General features: G+C 48.8%; 1 protein-coding gene across 1 annotated transcript; it reads left to right on the plus strand.

Moving 5' to 3' along the window:
• Positions 1-11,357: 11,357 nt before the first annotated feature.
• C5H11orf96 (chromosome 5 C11orf96 homolog) lies at positions 11,358-12,478 on the plus strand. The gene has a single exon (XM_050897861.1). The coding sequence runs from the start codon at positions 11,646-11,648 to the stop codon at positions 12,006-12,008; it is 363 nt and encodes a 120-aa protein (XP_050753818.1). The 5' UTR covers positions 11,358-11,645; the 3' UTR covers positions 12,009-12,478.
• The last annotated feature ends 676 nt before the right edge of the window (positions 12,479-13,154 follow it).

A 13,154-nucleotide genomic window follows, 5' to 3' on the forward strand; every position in this document is an offset into this window, starting at 1 on the left:
AGTCAAGTGCAACGTATTGAGAATGGTAAATATGTAGTTAGGTTCCATTCTTTAACTTAAAGATAGCTGGAGGAACCTTTCCCCTAGTTATATGGATTTGAAAACAATATTTCTAAAAATGCTACCCAAAAGATTTATTTTCCAGTTACAAGGCTTTCTTCCTTCCCAGGGCTGTTTTGACAGTACAATATTCCCAGCCAAAAGCTTTTTGAAAAAAGGTTTAAACTCAGAATACATTACATTAATTTAAAGTAAAATATAATGTTTATCTGAAAACAAAGGTTTATAGGTACACAGAGGATTTGGGGGTGGGGGAGTTGCCTGGGGTTTTTGTTTTTGCTGTTATCACCAGGCTCACTAATCTAAGCATGGAGTAGTCTGTCCATATGAGGTAGTGGAGCAGGTGCTAAGAGCTGCTTTGCCTACAGAGCACCTCTGAATTTTATTTTCCATATTCCCTGTATTCTTCCTGTGTCTCCCAAACTGCCTCTCATAGCCTTTTCCTTTCCCCTGTCACTCCATTGTCATTTGTTCATATTTATTTCTAGTTACCTCTCGTATGCTCCCTGCTGCAGGTGTGACCATATTTTTTTATGTAGAAGATCTAAACTGTGGGTTTACTTTTTTCCTGTTTCTTCATTCTGAAATGTTATTTTTCAGCAGACTATGTGTGCCTCTTCCAAGAAAAGCTGAAAAATTGCATTCCTCAAAACTGTTCATTGTCTGTGGCTTTCAAACAGATTGAGTCTACTAGTTACCCCAGTTAAGATTCCCTTTTCCAAAATAGCCATCACCTTTTCCGAAATATAATGGCCCTCAGGTGTGATGATAAGGAGCAGATGAATGGAAGCTGTCTTTGGTAAAGATCGATGGTGGCCTGCCACCCTGGGGGAACATGCAGGATGGAGCTGTTCTGAAAAAAAGGGCAACTGGTTCCATCAACAATATGTAACCATTCATTTATTTAACACCTATATAAACAATAACATTATTAATTAACCGTACTGGTGTCAGGAATCACTCTGTCTCCATGCTACTTGCAATAATCATTTAATCACAGAATACTTGAATATTCAAGCACAAACTCTTGATGAGGTTAGAGTATATCTGATTGAATACTACGCTGTTGGGCCACACCAGGTTGATCTGAGCACACGCCATTTAAAATCAATAGCAAAGTTCTGTCATTTCTGTGCTGAATTTTTAAAAAAAAAAAAAAAAAACTCTTCAGGATTTTCAGTTTTGATTAGCTTTAAAACTGTAGATAATTTTATTCCTCCTGTGTCAGATTAATTCTAGCTATATATTTTCCACTTGTCATGACTAATGGGCTTAGTATATCTACATATAGTAATTTATAGCTACAACAGTAATGTAGAAGGAGATGACGTGCCAGGAAGGGGTTAAGAAATGAGAATTTTCATACCATAGTATTGGCAAAGCACAGAAGACTGTTCTCCTGGGGTTTGGGATAGAAGACGTATGATGGGTGCTGTGAATCCATAATACCTCCTTCTCGAGTGCTGCTACTATTGACTTAGCTAAAAAGCATTTAACACCCACTTTTCCTTTTCTGGTCATAAACCTTTTCAGAGTGGATATGAAATCTGCCTCACTATGTTTTGTTTTCAGAGTGCTTCTTTTCCATCCTTGAGGTTTCCATAGCAACCTGGGCCATTTGTTTAAATTGGAGCTCACTGGCCTGTCCTCCCCGCACCTAACTTCTGCTGAGATCTTGCAGGTGGTATCTCCTCTTCTTGGCATGCCTGAGAGTGACTTGTAAGGGTTATATAGGGGCTCAGCAGCGGCTGACTATAAGAGCGCTGGCCCTTCCCAGAGGGCCGCTCACTCAGCAAGATGACAGATGTGTGCTTTCTCCCCTGTTGCCCTGTTTGATTTACCTCATTCTTCTTCTGTGTAACGTTCAGTACGGCTTTGTGGAGTTATTACAAGCTCCCTTGAAGAACAGGTTAGCTGGCAGGTCTCTGGTGGCTCACGCTGGGAAGGCATGTCTCGGGAGAGCTAGGAGGCCTTGTTTTAAGTAAAGAAAGTGGGGACCGTATTGAAGAATTTTTATCAGAATAAGGAGCAGGGAGGTCTGTTGCATGGCCCCCATCGTTTGATTTAGGTTTCCCAACAAACAAAAACTTTGTTCTGTTCACTCAGGAGGTTTTGCTGGCTGACCAAGACTTAGAGCAGAGTCTTCACATCGCAGGGGATCATCCAGACAGACAGTGCTCACTGGATCCAGAATGATGCTCAACCGAAAGTTGTTTCTGCCTATAGCTGCGTGTGCAGCTGCTTTGCTGTTCACAGGAGGGTGTTATTTATTCTGTCGCTCTAGTCCCGTGGTGGAGACACCACCTAGATCCACGCAGAAGAGTGGGTTGACATTACAGCTGATCTCTGAGTTACCAGTGCCAGTCCTCTGCCCCTGGGCATGTGTTTCCAGCAATGCCCTTGTGCCAGGGCAGGCTGCCACGCAACCCTGTAGTGGCTGACCTTGGGAGGTAAGCTGGCCAAGCATGATCCCTTAAAGCAGAAAAGAGCAGAAAACAGGCCACTTGGAAGAACCCACAGGCTAGAAAGAGCCCCAGTGTTGGGTGGGACAGGGGAGTTACGGCTGAGACTTGTCACTGGCCGTCGTGTCCTCATCATCGTTAGGGCGGGCTGCGGGAGGACTTCTTGCCCTGAAGAGCTTCTGATGTAGAGAGCAAAAGACGAAGCAGGCGCGAACAGAAACGTGACTTGCCAGAGGGCGTACAACCCGCAATCCCAGCTTGGTGCCCGGTTTGTTAGGCTGCAGAATTTACATGGTTCCCAGTATCCCCCCCCCGCCACGTCCTGCTTTCTGGAGGCAGATCCGTGCTGGGTTTCTGCACTGTGCCGAGGAGGAGACAGCCTGCCCAACCAGCGTGGCATCCCTTTAGCTTGGAAATAGCTGGGGGGGCTTGGAAAGGAGGGGGCCACAAGATGCAGGCTCCTCAATTCTTTGGAAGAAGCAAGTGGGAGTGATGGAAGAGGGATTTAAAATTGCCCGGTGGCGTTTTCTGTTGGGAAGCAGTGGGTGGTTGCAGGCTCCCTGGGTTGTGCGGCCAGGATGTGGCGCTGGTGCCCACCCACCCACCCATGTACAGGGGAGGGGAGGCGGCGGGCACGTCAGTAGGCAGGTGTCTGACAAACTGCGCATAAGGCAAACTTTGCCAGTATCTGCCCTTCCCCAGCGGCGATGGAGCCATCACAGCTGGTGCCAGAGAAGAGACTGCTTCCCTGGGACCGGCTGACAAGCCAGCATGAAGAAATCCTCCCAGGCCTCAGGGCAAGGAGAGCGATGGAGTGAGGCACTGCGGGCTGGACGCAGGACCCAGCATCTTGGTGCTGCAGCAGCCAGAGGTAGAATAAAATGGCCTGAGCATTGGCTGCTTCTCTGTAACATCCCTGTATTTTGCACTGATCAGTCTTTCCTTTGGTCGCCTCATCAGTTAACTCCTGGCTTCACTTTCCTTGCAGAGCCCAAAGTGTCTCTATCTTAGCAAGGCTTCTTTCTGCTGTTACAAAGATCATTCCTCAGCTTTAGGTGCTGTGGGCTTTCATCTGACAGGGATGGGGTTACGCTTTTTTTATTTCTGCTTGTCAGCATTAGGGCCACACTGGATCTCCTCCGCAAGGCAGGGCTTTGGTTGCTGGAACCAGCATCACTCACCTATTTACTGATGTGGTTGCAGTAACTTTTGTCTATAGTTCCCAAAAAGGTTTAGAGACTGAGTGAAAAACAGTCTGCAGGATCTGGTTACTTGAAGTCTGATAGTTCATTGTCAAGAAACTTCTGTTTTAATCTCTAGACTACAGTTGATTTCTTTCTTGATTACTTACAAATAGGCTTAAAAAGAGAGGAAAAAAGGAAATCTATTCTGCTGAAATACTTGGATGCTCTGCAGTGTTTTTAGTTGCAGAAGAAAGTGGAAGATAAAATCCTTCAGAAGTGCTAAGATCCTGTTTGTGGCACCAACTTAAGATTTTTAATCTCGACTCACATACATAGGAAAGGTTTCCCTTTTGCCCGACCTCCAAAGCAGCCAGAGCCTTTGTGGCCGTGCTGTCTGCTGGTCAGCCCTCCCTTGCTAGTTTTGAAATTCATGGTCAGTTTTGTCCAAGTCTGAGAGAGGACAGGAGAAGTCTCAGAAATAATTCAATTTCTTCAGCTGTTGCAAAAATCAGCAGTTGGGTACAGAAGAGAAACCAAGACAAGCGTCCTATGCTCAGACAGCTATGGGTTACGCTGGGCCTCCCCAATGAGGAGCGGGGGAATCCTCCTCATTCCCTTGTCGATAGCATTTCTGCTCCTGCAGCTGACACGTTGCCTGGGAGGCAGCACAGCACGCGGGGCCATCAGCACTGTCCCAGCCACCAGCTCGGCATGGACCACGTGGAGGGACAGAAACTCCTGGGAGTGCATGTGCAAAGTTCTCCCCTGCACATGCAAAGGTTTTTTTTTTTCCCCAAAACTTTTTTTTTAAATTGATTTTGTGGGGCAAAACATTTTTTCAGGCTTTTGAACCTGAGAGAGGGTGTGGTTTATTAATTGTAAAAGGTATTATTGAACTAGAAACCCTAATTTCTGTGCTGCTTAATTGACAGGATCACAGTAACAACTAGACATAGTAATACCTCCACAGTTAAAGCCATGGGAGGCTAGAGGTTAATTTTACTCCAAGTGGCAGCAACTTGTACCAGCAGGAATATTCAAAGCAGTCAGTCTCATAATTTGTTAAAAGTACAGTTTCATTCTTTAAACAGCTGACTTTTCTGCAGTCAGTGGTCTCCAGTTGTCTAAACTGCACTTTTATCTTGTATCCTGGTATCACCGTGTTCCGATACGTCAGTAACAGTGCTGGGAAAAGCTGCCATCCCTTCTGACACCTGTCAGGCCAAACAAGGGAAATTTCATGTAGCAGTTTTCGTCAGGGAACATTTTGCAGCTCTCTTTGAAAACAAAGAGTTTTATTACTACATTTATTTAGTGGTGTGATGACAGCCAAATGCTGTTATCCTGTGACGTGCTACTGAAACACTGACTTCTCACTTCAGCTATCACTTTACAATTAAAACAATTCAATATAGAGAATAAAATAATGTATTTCTGTGAGGAGCATTAATACATTCAAACATTTTAGTACTTTGTCCTAATGGCAGTGAGCAGAAGCTTTATGGGATTTATTACAGCTCATAAAAAGTCAGGCAAGACTGAAAGTGAGATATTTGAGGGGGTAGCATCTTTGAATACACATACTTTGTATTAACTGTGTTGCATCATGAGCGCCTCACAAGTATTAACGAGTGTTTGTCACGACCTACAGTCATGCTGTGGGTACATCCTCACCTTGCAGCGCTGGCTGCTGTGCTTGAAGGAGATGGTCCTGCTCCTAGATCTCGTCACAGGCTGGCAGGGAGAAGTGAGGTTTGAACAGAGCTAATGCTGTGTACCCTGTAGGCAGCGTGCCGTACGGCCCCCTGCTGGGTTTTCCATCCTAGTCATTGGCCCCAGACTCTGTCCCTTGCTCTTGTTACTCCAGCCTTGGTTCTGCTCTTGACCAGCCCATGTGGCCCCGCTTTTCCTCCTGCTCCCTCCTGTGTCAACCTTCACCACGCTCCTGCCTTTGGCTGGCTCCTCTGCTTCTGAGGGTTCCTCATTTCAACTCATCCTTCCTATCAGACCTGACTTTGATCTTTACAGTCTTCATTTTAAAGCAGCCCAAGCCTGATCTGACTGCCCTTGGCCAAGTTACAACAGCCCTCTTCTCACATGCCTCACTGGGAAGCTGAAATGTGGGTTTTGGTGACTTACGTCGCAGTAAAAATCTGTGACAGGTTTACATCTCCAGTTTCCGAGGCCTGTGACCGCACCCCTGAAATGATTCAGCATTGCATTGATTTATATTTTATAAATACACGTATAGGTTATATAGTTATACTTAACGGAAGTAATAATGCTCAGACGTTGTATGGCGAACACTGCGTAGTGGAATACCTTCTCTTCCAGGTCAGTTCCCAGCTAGTGAGAGGCACCATTGGCGATGGTGAACACCACGGCGTGCCTGTGCCGGTAAGCATTGCTGGGCTGGTGGGCCTGGGCTCACACGGGTCTTGCTAAAACTCTAGTGGCTGTGACTGAGGAAGAGGGAGCAGGAGCTGCAGCTGGAGGACAGGGAAGAGGAGGAACCAGGTTTCAGGGATGGGCTGAGGAAGGGAGGATTGTGCGATGAAGCTATCTGTAAAAAGGAAAAGTTGGGAATCAACAACTCAGCTGAGTTTCCCATACTTACTACTTTAGGTTGACTTGGAAAGAAATTTTTCAGCTAAAATAGCCAAGTTATATGTAAAAATGAGACATACAAAAATGAGACAAACTTTTTCTCTTAAAAAGTTATTTTGTCTAGAGAAGTACCTTGAAACCTCAGTAAGTGGCAAGGTGGCACCATTTCTGTGGGAGTTTGCCTGAGGAGATGTAAAAATCCTTTCAAGCACCTGTAATTCATGTATTGAACACATCCAGTTTGAAGCATGCCTTGGAGAACTTGCCCATCCTAGCAACTCCCTGGTACATCAGCAAGAGCTTCCTCGTGGAAGGGGCTTGTAGAAATAATTTTTCATAAGCTGCCTGCAAACACCCCAGCAGGGACCTGAGCCTGCTGGTGCCACTCACTGGTGCCTCGCTGAATGCATCTGCCCTCCAAGATACGGTAAGTGCCGTAGAGGAGTTTCCTCACACCTTATTGCGTAACACTTTTCCCTCTTCTGCTGCAGGGGCCAAAAATTGCGATGCTTGGAGTGTGAAGGAGAGCCCCAGCCCGCAGGAGGCTGGAGTCAGGGTGTGCTGCAGAACAAGCCCGATGTTCTCTTACCTACGGAGATTTTCAATCCTGCAGCTAAATCCCTCCCGATACCTGCCTGCTGCAGAGGGGAGAAGTGCTTATTCCTCACCTGCGCTGCCAGCTGCAGGGCTCCCCGCGGCTGCCCCCAAGTGCGGCCGGGTAGGATGCCCCTCGGCATGGCCCAGGGAACGTGAGGGATCTGTCTTTAGGAAAATGTTTCAAGGGACACATCAAGCATTTAAAATGCTGCCTGCGTGTTGCTCTGTTGGCTGCCCGATTGTGAGCGTGCGGGCGTGTGATCCTTACTGTAGGGTTACCCTCAGGCAGTCAGCTGCTGGGGCTGGCTTTGCTTTTATTTATATTTTTTTTTTTAAAAGGAAAAAATGTTAAAAGGCTGCTGAAGTCCCGGCTAGAAACATTGGAAAGGAAGATAAAGGATATCCAACCAAATACATAAGAAAAGGGATATGGCAACCTTGAGTGCATAGTCCTTGCAAGTAATTAGTCAAACAATTCCCTGGTGTAAATGCATTTGCGTGTGCTTCAGAGAGGCTTGGCTGCTGAGTTAAGCTGCACTCGGTGGTGCTGCTATTTTGTTATGATAGCTAGAAAGAAACAAGTTTGCTTTTTTCCAGGCAGCAGACTCGGAGTGGGTTTCAGTTGGGCCTTGTTGAATAACGTAGGTTACCCCATCAGAAAGGTACAATTTCAAGTTTAAATCAACTGTGCATGTGTGCATGCAGAGAAAAAGATGAGAAGACTTACCTTCTGTGTTCAGAAGTAGTTTGTATCGACTGCCTGTTTATTTATTTTGTCCTTCCCTATTTGTAAGCTGGTATCTGTTAGGTTGCAGTTAGCTGAATGTTTTTATTATTATTTTTAAAATGGTTGGTTCAGGGTACGAACTATAGTGGAGAAGGAACTGCAACTCCTTCCCATTTCCTCATGGAAATTAATTCACAGAGCAGAATGCTGAGTAGAGAAGTGCACGACGAGGTGCTGTGTGGTGGCTGACAGTACAAAAGTGTGACTGGAAATGCCGCTTGGCAGGACAGCAGGAGACAGGTTTTATTCTTGAGTATGTTTTGAGAGGAGATTTGAAACCCACCTGCTGGGGATGGGTCAAGGCATCCTGCTGGGAAGCAGCTTATCCTGCTGGCTCACGAGCGAGGCCCTGTCAACTCCGACGACCAACGACAGGGTTACCGCACCGCACCGCTCTGTTTTGGGGCACGAACCCTGGTGTCCAGGGTATCTGCACTAGGATTGCCTAACTGCAGGTGGTTTCTGTGGAAGCCCTGGCCTTTCAAAATTTTCTTTTTCTACAGGAAGATGTGGATATCTCTCTCTCCCTCCTCTTCTTACTCTTTCCTTTCCCTTCTGTGGCATTCAATCTGATAGCCAGCAAGAGGACTAATAATTAATAGGCTATGTGTGTATTTTCTATAATCACATTGTTAAACAATTGACCTGATGACAAACTAATTTCCATGGTGCTGTTTCAGCAGCATTAGTCGTTTCTCCTCCTATGAAACTGGCATTTTAACTTCCCAAGGCCCCACAGCTGTCGAGTGGGTATTTTATGTAAAACATGCAGCATTTGAAACACTCCCAGCCCCGGGTAGAGGTTCCCTCCAGCCCCTGTGCAGCGCCCTGGCATACAACATGACTTCAGCCCTGCACTATGCAGGAAAGAAATCCACTCTGATGATCCACGTGGCAGAGAGTTTCTGTAATCTATACCATGAGGTCACATTTCAATACTGGGAGCAACCGAGATTAAAGTCATGATTTAAACCACTGGAGTAAATATAGTTTTTACATTAGCGCATTGCAGACCTAACTTGGGGGATTATGTCACAGGATATTTTTTCTGAATTGTCTCAAATAAAATCTTAAGGCCTCCTGGTTATTACCATGGTGATGTTGCTCCAACTCAGCACTGAAATTTCCCAGAGCATTTTGTAATCAGAATTGTGAGGGAATTAAATGTTCGCTGTACCTGAAGTGAAACCTCATACTGAACTTTCTGTATGGAACCAGACGGGCAGCTTGGACTGGGGATGCATGTGTTAAATTTCAGATATCAAGTCAACTGGCCTTTTTTCAGCAGAACCTTGGATCCTCTTATGCTAGAGCAGATTAAATTTACCTTGCTTCATATGAATGTGAGATGCTTTTCTCCACTGCCAGAACAAAGCTCCTATGTCATCCCACAGCTTGTTTCTGCAGGATAGACAAGCTCAGCCCCAGGAGTCCTCCAAACTGTTCTGCAGGCTTGTCTTCTTGGAGGGCTGTGCTGAGGAAACACAGTTCGGCCCTCACCGTGCTGCAGAATCAAATTGTCAGGAATAAGAACTGTTGTAAATGGGGCTCTTGGAGAGAAAGTTGTTGTACTGCAGTAAGGGCTGTATGGGCTAAATTTAGCCATTAAAATCAACAGTAGAAAACACAGCCTTCTCCAAGCTGGAATGATTCAATTTGACCAAACAGAAAATTGTTCCCTTATTAAGCTAATTGTATCTCCCAATAAAGAGGCTTCAAACCGAACCTGGCCCTAAAGCTGCCTTGGGGAGCCAAGGAGCCGAAAGATTGCAGCCAGGTGCTTCATAAAGCCAAGGCTCTTAATGTTTCTTTTACGTTGGCAAGAGGCAAAGCAGCCAGCCTTCTGGAAACACGCTAGCGAGTGCCTCTGGTCCCCTCTCCCCCAAAGCTGTATTCTTGTTTTGTTTTATCCTGTTTGAGACAGGGTTGTAATTAAAATGGTTTGTTTCCAGTGCAGGTCCTGAAACATTGCCACAGCTAAGGCATTTTGAAAGGAGGAGGGACCAGTCTGAAGTTTTACCCAAGGACAAAGCTGAGACTTTCTGATGGTGAACTCGCAAAAACAAGTCCCTTTTTGTGTGCTGGACTATGGCACAGGACGTGTGTGCTGTATGTAAGCTTCTGGGTTTTTTCAGAGCACTTGTCTACCTCCGCACAAAGAACATGTTTTATGGCAAAATGCAATAAACTCAAGCTAGCTGCACATGTGCTAGCTTGGGCACAGGACCCAGGGCTGCTGGGATAAGCGCAGATCTCTCTGTGGGCTAATTTACCGGCTGGTGCTGGAGGTGCCCCGGGTACCTCTACACTGCACTGCTGTGCCACGTGTGCACACCGAGCACGGGGGTACTGACTGCTCAGCAAACGTCGGGGCCCTGAGCGCGCTGTCCCTGTCCCCTCGCCAGCACAGACCAGGATTCCCAATGCCGTTGCTAAGCCTCTGCTTCCTTCCCGGTTCCTAACCAAGCTTCAAAAATATCCTTGAGTGGGTGAAGCTATACTGGAGAATGTCTTTATGGGAATAGTCTAACATTAGCCCTGAAGAGGGGACAGACTAACCATTTCAGGCTCTTCCTCCCTCATGCTTTTCTACTCAGCTTCCTTCTAGCTCCTTTCCTATTCCTATCGTATGTTTTTCTTACGCTGTTGGGTTTTTCCATCACTGAGACTCCTTGGCACGCACAGCTTTAAAGCATGGTCCCAGCCGTCACTAATTTGCAAGCTTTTGTTTCAGCTCAGTTGTATGCCGTTTTTTGTCTGAGGATCCGATTCTGCATCATATCAAAGAAGTATTACAGAGCCCACAAGGGAATGGAAAATTTTAGGATCCCTTCTAAAAGGAAAAAAATGGAGTCACACTGAAGCAGGTGTTTAAACTACATTAGAGGTGACAGAATTGGGGACGAGATCCCAGTGTCTTGAGTCCTGCTTAACCCTCTGTTGTTGATGGTTTCTTGTCTGGGACCATCCCGTGTGATCCCTGTAGTTTAAGTCTGGTTCATTGTAGCATTTAGGGTATTCGGATTTGGGCTTGCCTCGGGGTTTCCTTTAACCATGTGTATGTTACTCTGACGGTAGCGATCCCCGCTGAAAGCTGAGGCGACAAGTCTGTTAGTATTCTTTTACAGCCATAGAAATCGTGGTATTGATAGAAAAAGCTGCGAGGTGAGATGCAGAAAGCTGAACTACCGCTGTGGCTCTCCGGGATGTAGCGAGGCCTCGGTAACCCGCCTGACGCTCCACTGGGCGCTGCGGGGCAGGCGACGAGAGGGGACCGGGGGAGACGGCCTCTGCGGCGGCGGTGCCCGGGGGAGAGGAGACGGGTGAGCGGAGCCTCGGGGCCGGCAGTCGGACGGGGAGAGGGGCCGGGAAGGGGCGACGGGACCGAGCGCGAAGCCTCCGCAGGGGCAGCGGCGAGGCTCGCCCGGCGGCTCCTCCGTCCCGGGCCCTGCCCCCCCTCCCCGAGGGGAGGCGGCGGGCGGGGGCCGGGGGCGGCGGCGCGGTGACAGCGGTGCCGGGGAGACGTCAGGCGGAAGGGAAGCGCCCGGCAGGCTGCAAGTGGGCTCCGCTGCCGTCTGAGCATGCTCCCGCGGGGGCAGCGCCGGGATATATAACGGCGCCGAGGCGCCGCCGGCAGCAGCGCGGCTCCGGTGAGGCAGGGGGCAGGCACCGCGCTCCGCACGGTACCGCGCCTCTCCGTACCGGGCTCCGCACCGCTCCGTACTGCACGGCACCGCTCCGTACCGCACCTCTCCGGACAGCGCCGCTCCGCACCGTACCGCGCTTCTCCGGGCGGTACCGCGCCGCGCCGCCCCGCTCCGCTCCGCGGGGTCCGTCCCTGCCCGGCCGCGGCTGCCCGCCGGAGCCTCGGCGCCCGGCACGGCCGAAGCAGCGCGCCCCGCTCCGCCGGCCCCGGCCCCCGCGGCGGGCGCTCCCGCGGGCGGCAGGATGGCCGCGAAGCCGGCCGAGCTGATGGGCATCTGCTCCAGCTACCAGGCGGTGATGCCCCACTTCGTCTGCGTGGCCGAGGAGTTCCCGCCGCCCGCCCGCCCCGCCAAGGCCCCCAAGGGCAAGCTGCGGCGGCCGCGGCAGTCGCGCTTCAAGACGCAGCCGGTGACTTTCGACGAGATCCAGGAGGTGGAGGAGGAGGGAGTCTCCCCCATGGAGGAGGAGAAGGCCAAGAAGTCCTTCCTGCAGTCGCTGGAGTGCCTGCGGCGGAGCACCCAGAACCTCAGCCTCCAGCGGGACCGCCTCGGCAGCTGCCGTCTCCGCAACAGCCTCGACTCCAGCGACTCGGACTCGGCCCTCTGAGGGCGGCGGGGACCGGCCCGGCCCGGCCCGGCTCGGCTCGGCGGGGACCGGCCCGGCTCGGCTCGGCGGGGCCCGGCTCGGCTCGGCGCGACCCGGCTCGGCTCGGCTCGGCGGGACCCGGCCCGGCGGGAGCGCGCCCGGCGACAGCGGCGGCACGGACTGGGCTACAGGGAGCCGCCCCGCCGCCGGCCCAGGAGCGCCCGGGGCGGGTAACCGGGTCGGGATGTTTTCTAAGAAAGCGCTTGTACCTTCGTTTCTATTTGATTGTATGAAACTCCGTTTAAAAGACAAAAAAAAAAATCTTTTCTATTCGTTAGAAGAAATGAGCTGTTTTAGATGCATTGAGCTGCTGGACTTTATATTTATTTTTGCATTTAAACTGTTGACTGCATTAATTTAATATGTTTCTACCTGAATGTCTGTTATTATTTCCATAAAAGAGTAATAAAATCTGATATATTTGCACAGTACATACCGGACTGTCCTTATTTCAGGGACCTAACTGTCCTCTTTCAGCTTCCTTGACCCCTTTGAGGGCTAAAAGGGTTTAAAGGCTGTTGGTAGCTAGCGCAGAAGCAGTAATGCTTTCCTTGGGGATGCTGCTCAGAGAGGTTTTGCAGTCTGTACTGTCAGGTACAAGCTAATGAGACAAGAGCCAGGTTAGACTCATTTTGGACAACTTTATTTGCTTCTTTGAGATCTTTGTGTTAACCTGGAGTTTAAGGAGTGTTTATAACTGGCTGTGTCTGAGAACCTTAATGCAACTGGGCGAGCCTCGTGCATTCGTAAAAATGCATATATACTTTCTGTTCTCATCCAAGTTGTTTTTGTCTCTTCTACCCCTTTTGACCCGTAAATTGTTTAGTGCTGCAGACGTGTTTGGTAATTGGATATAATGCAGTTTTATTTACTAGAGCAAGTGGTACTATGTGGACATGCTTTTCTTGGAGTTGAAAAGCAAGGGTATTTTGCTGTGGTATAGGAGTGAAGTTACGTGGGGCTTCTGCGTGTGCGTGTGCAGGCGCATGTAAGATTTTGTAAGATTTTCTCTGTCTACGGTGTATGTGCCGAGGAGCATCTGAAGCTCTCCACAGAATGAAAAGCAAATTCCTGGACTAGGAATCTTCTCCCCGTATTTTCTCCATT

The sequence above is a fragment of the Gymnogyps californianus genome, chromosome 5, assembly GCF_018139145.2.
Source record: "Gymnogyps californianus isolate 813 chromosome 5, ASM1813914v2, whole genome shotgun sequence".
Classification (NCBI taxonomy): Eukaryota; Metazoa; Chordata; class Aves; order Accipitriformes; family Cathartidae; genus Gymnogyps; species Gymnogyps californianus.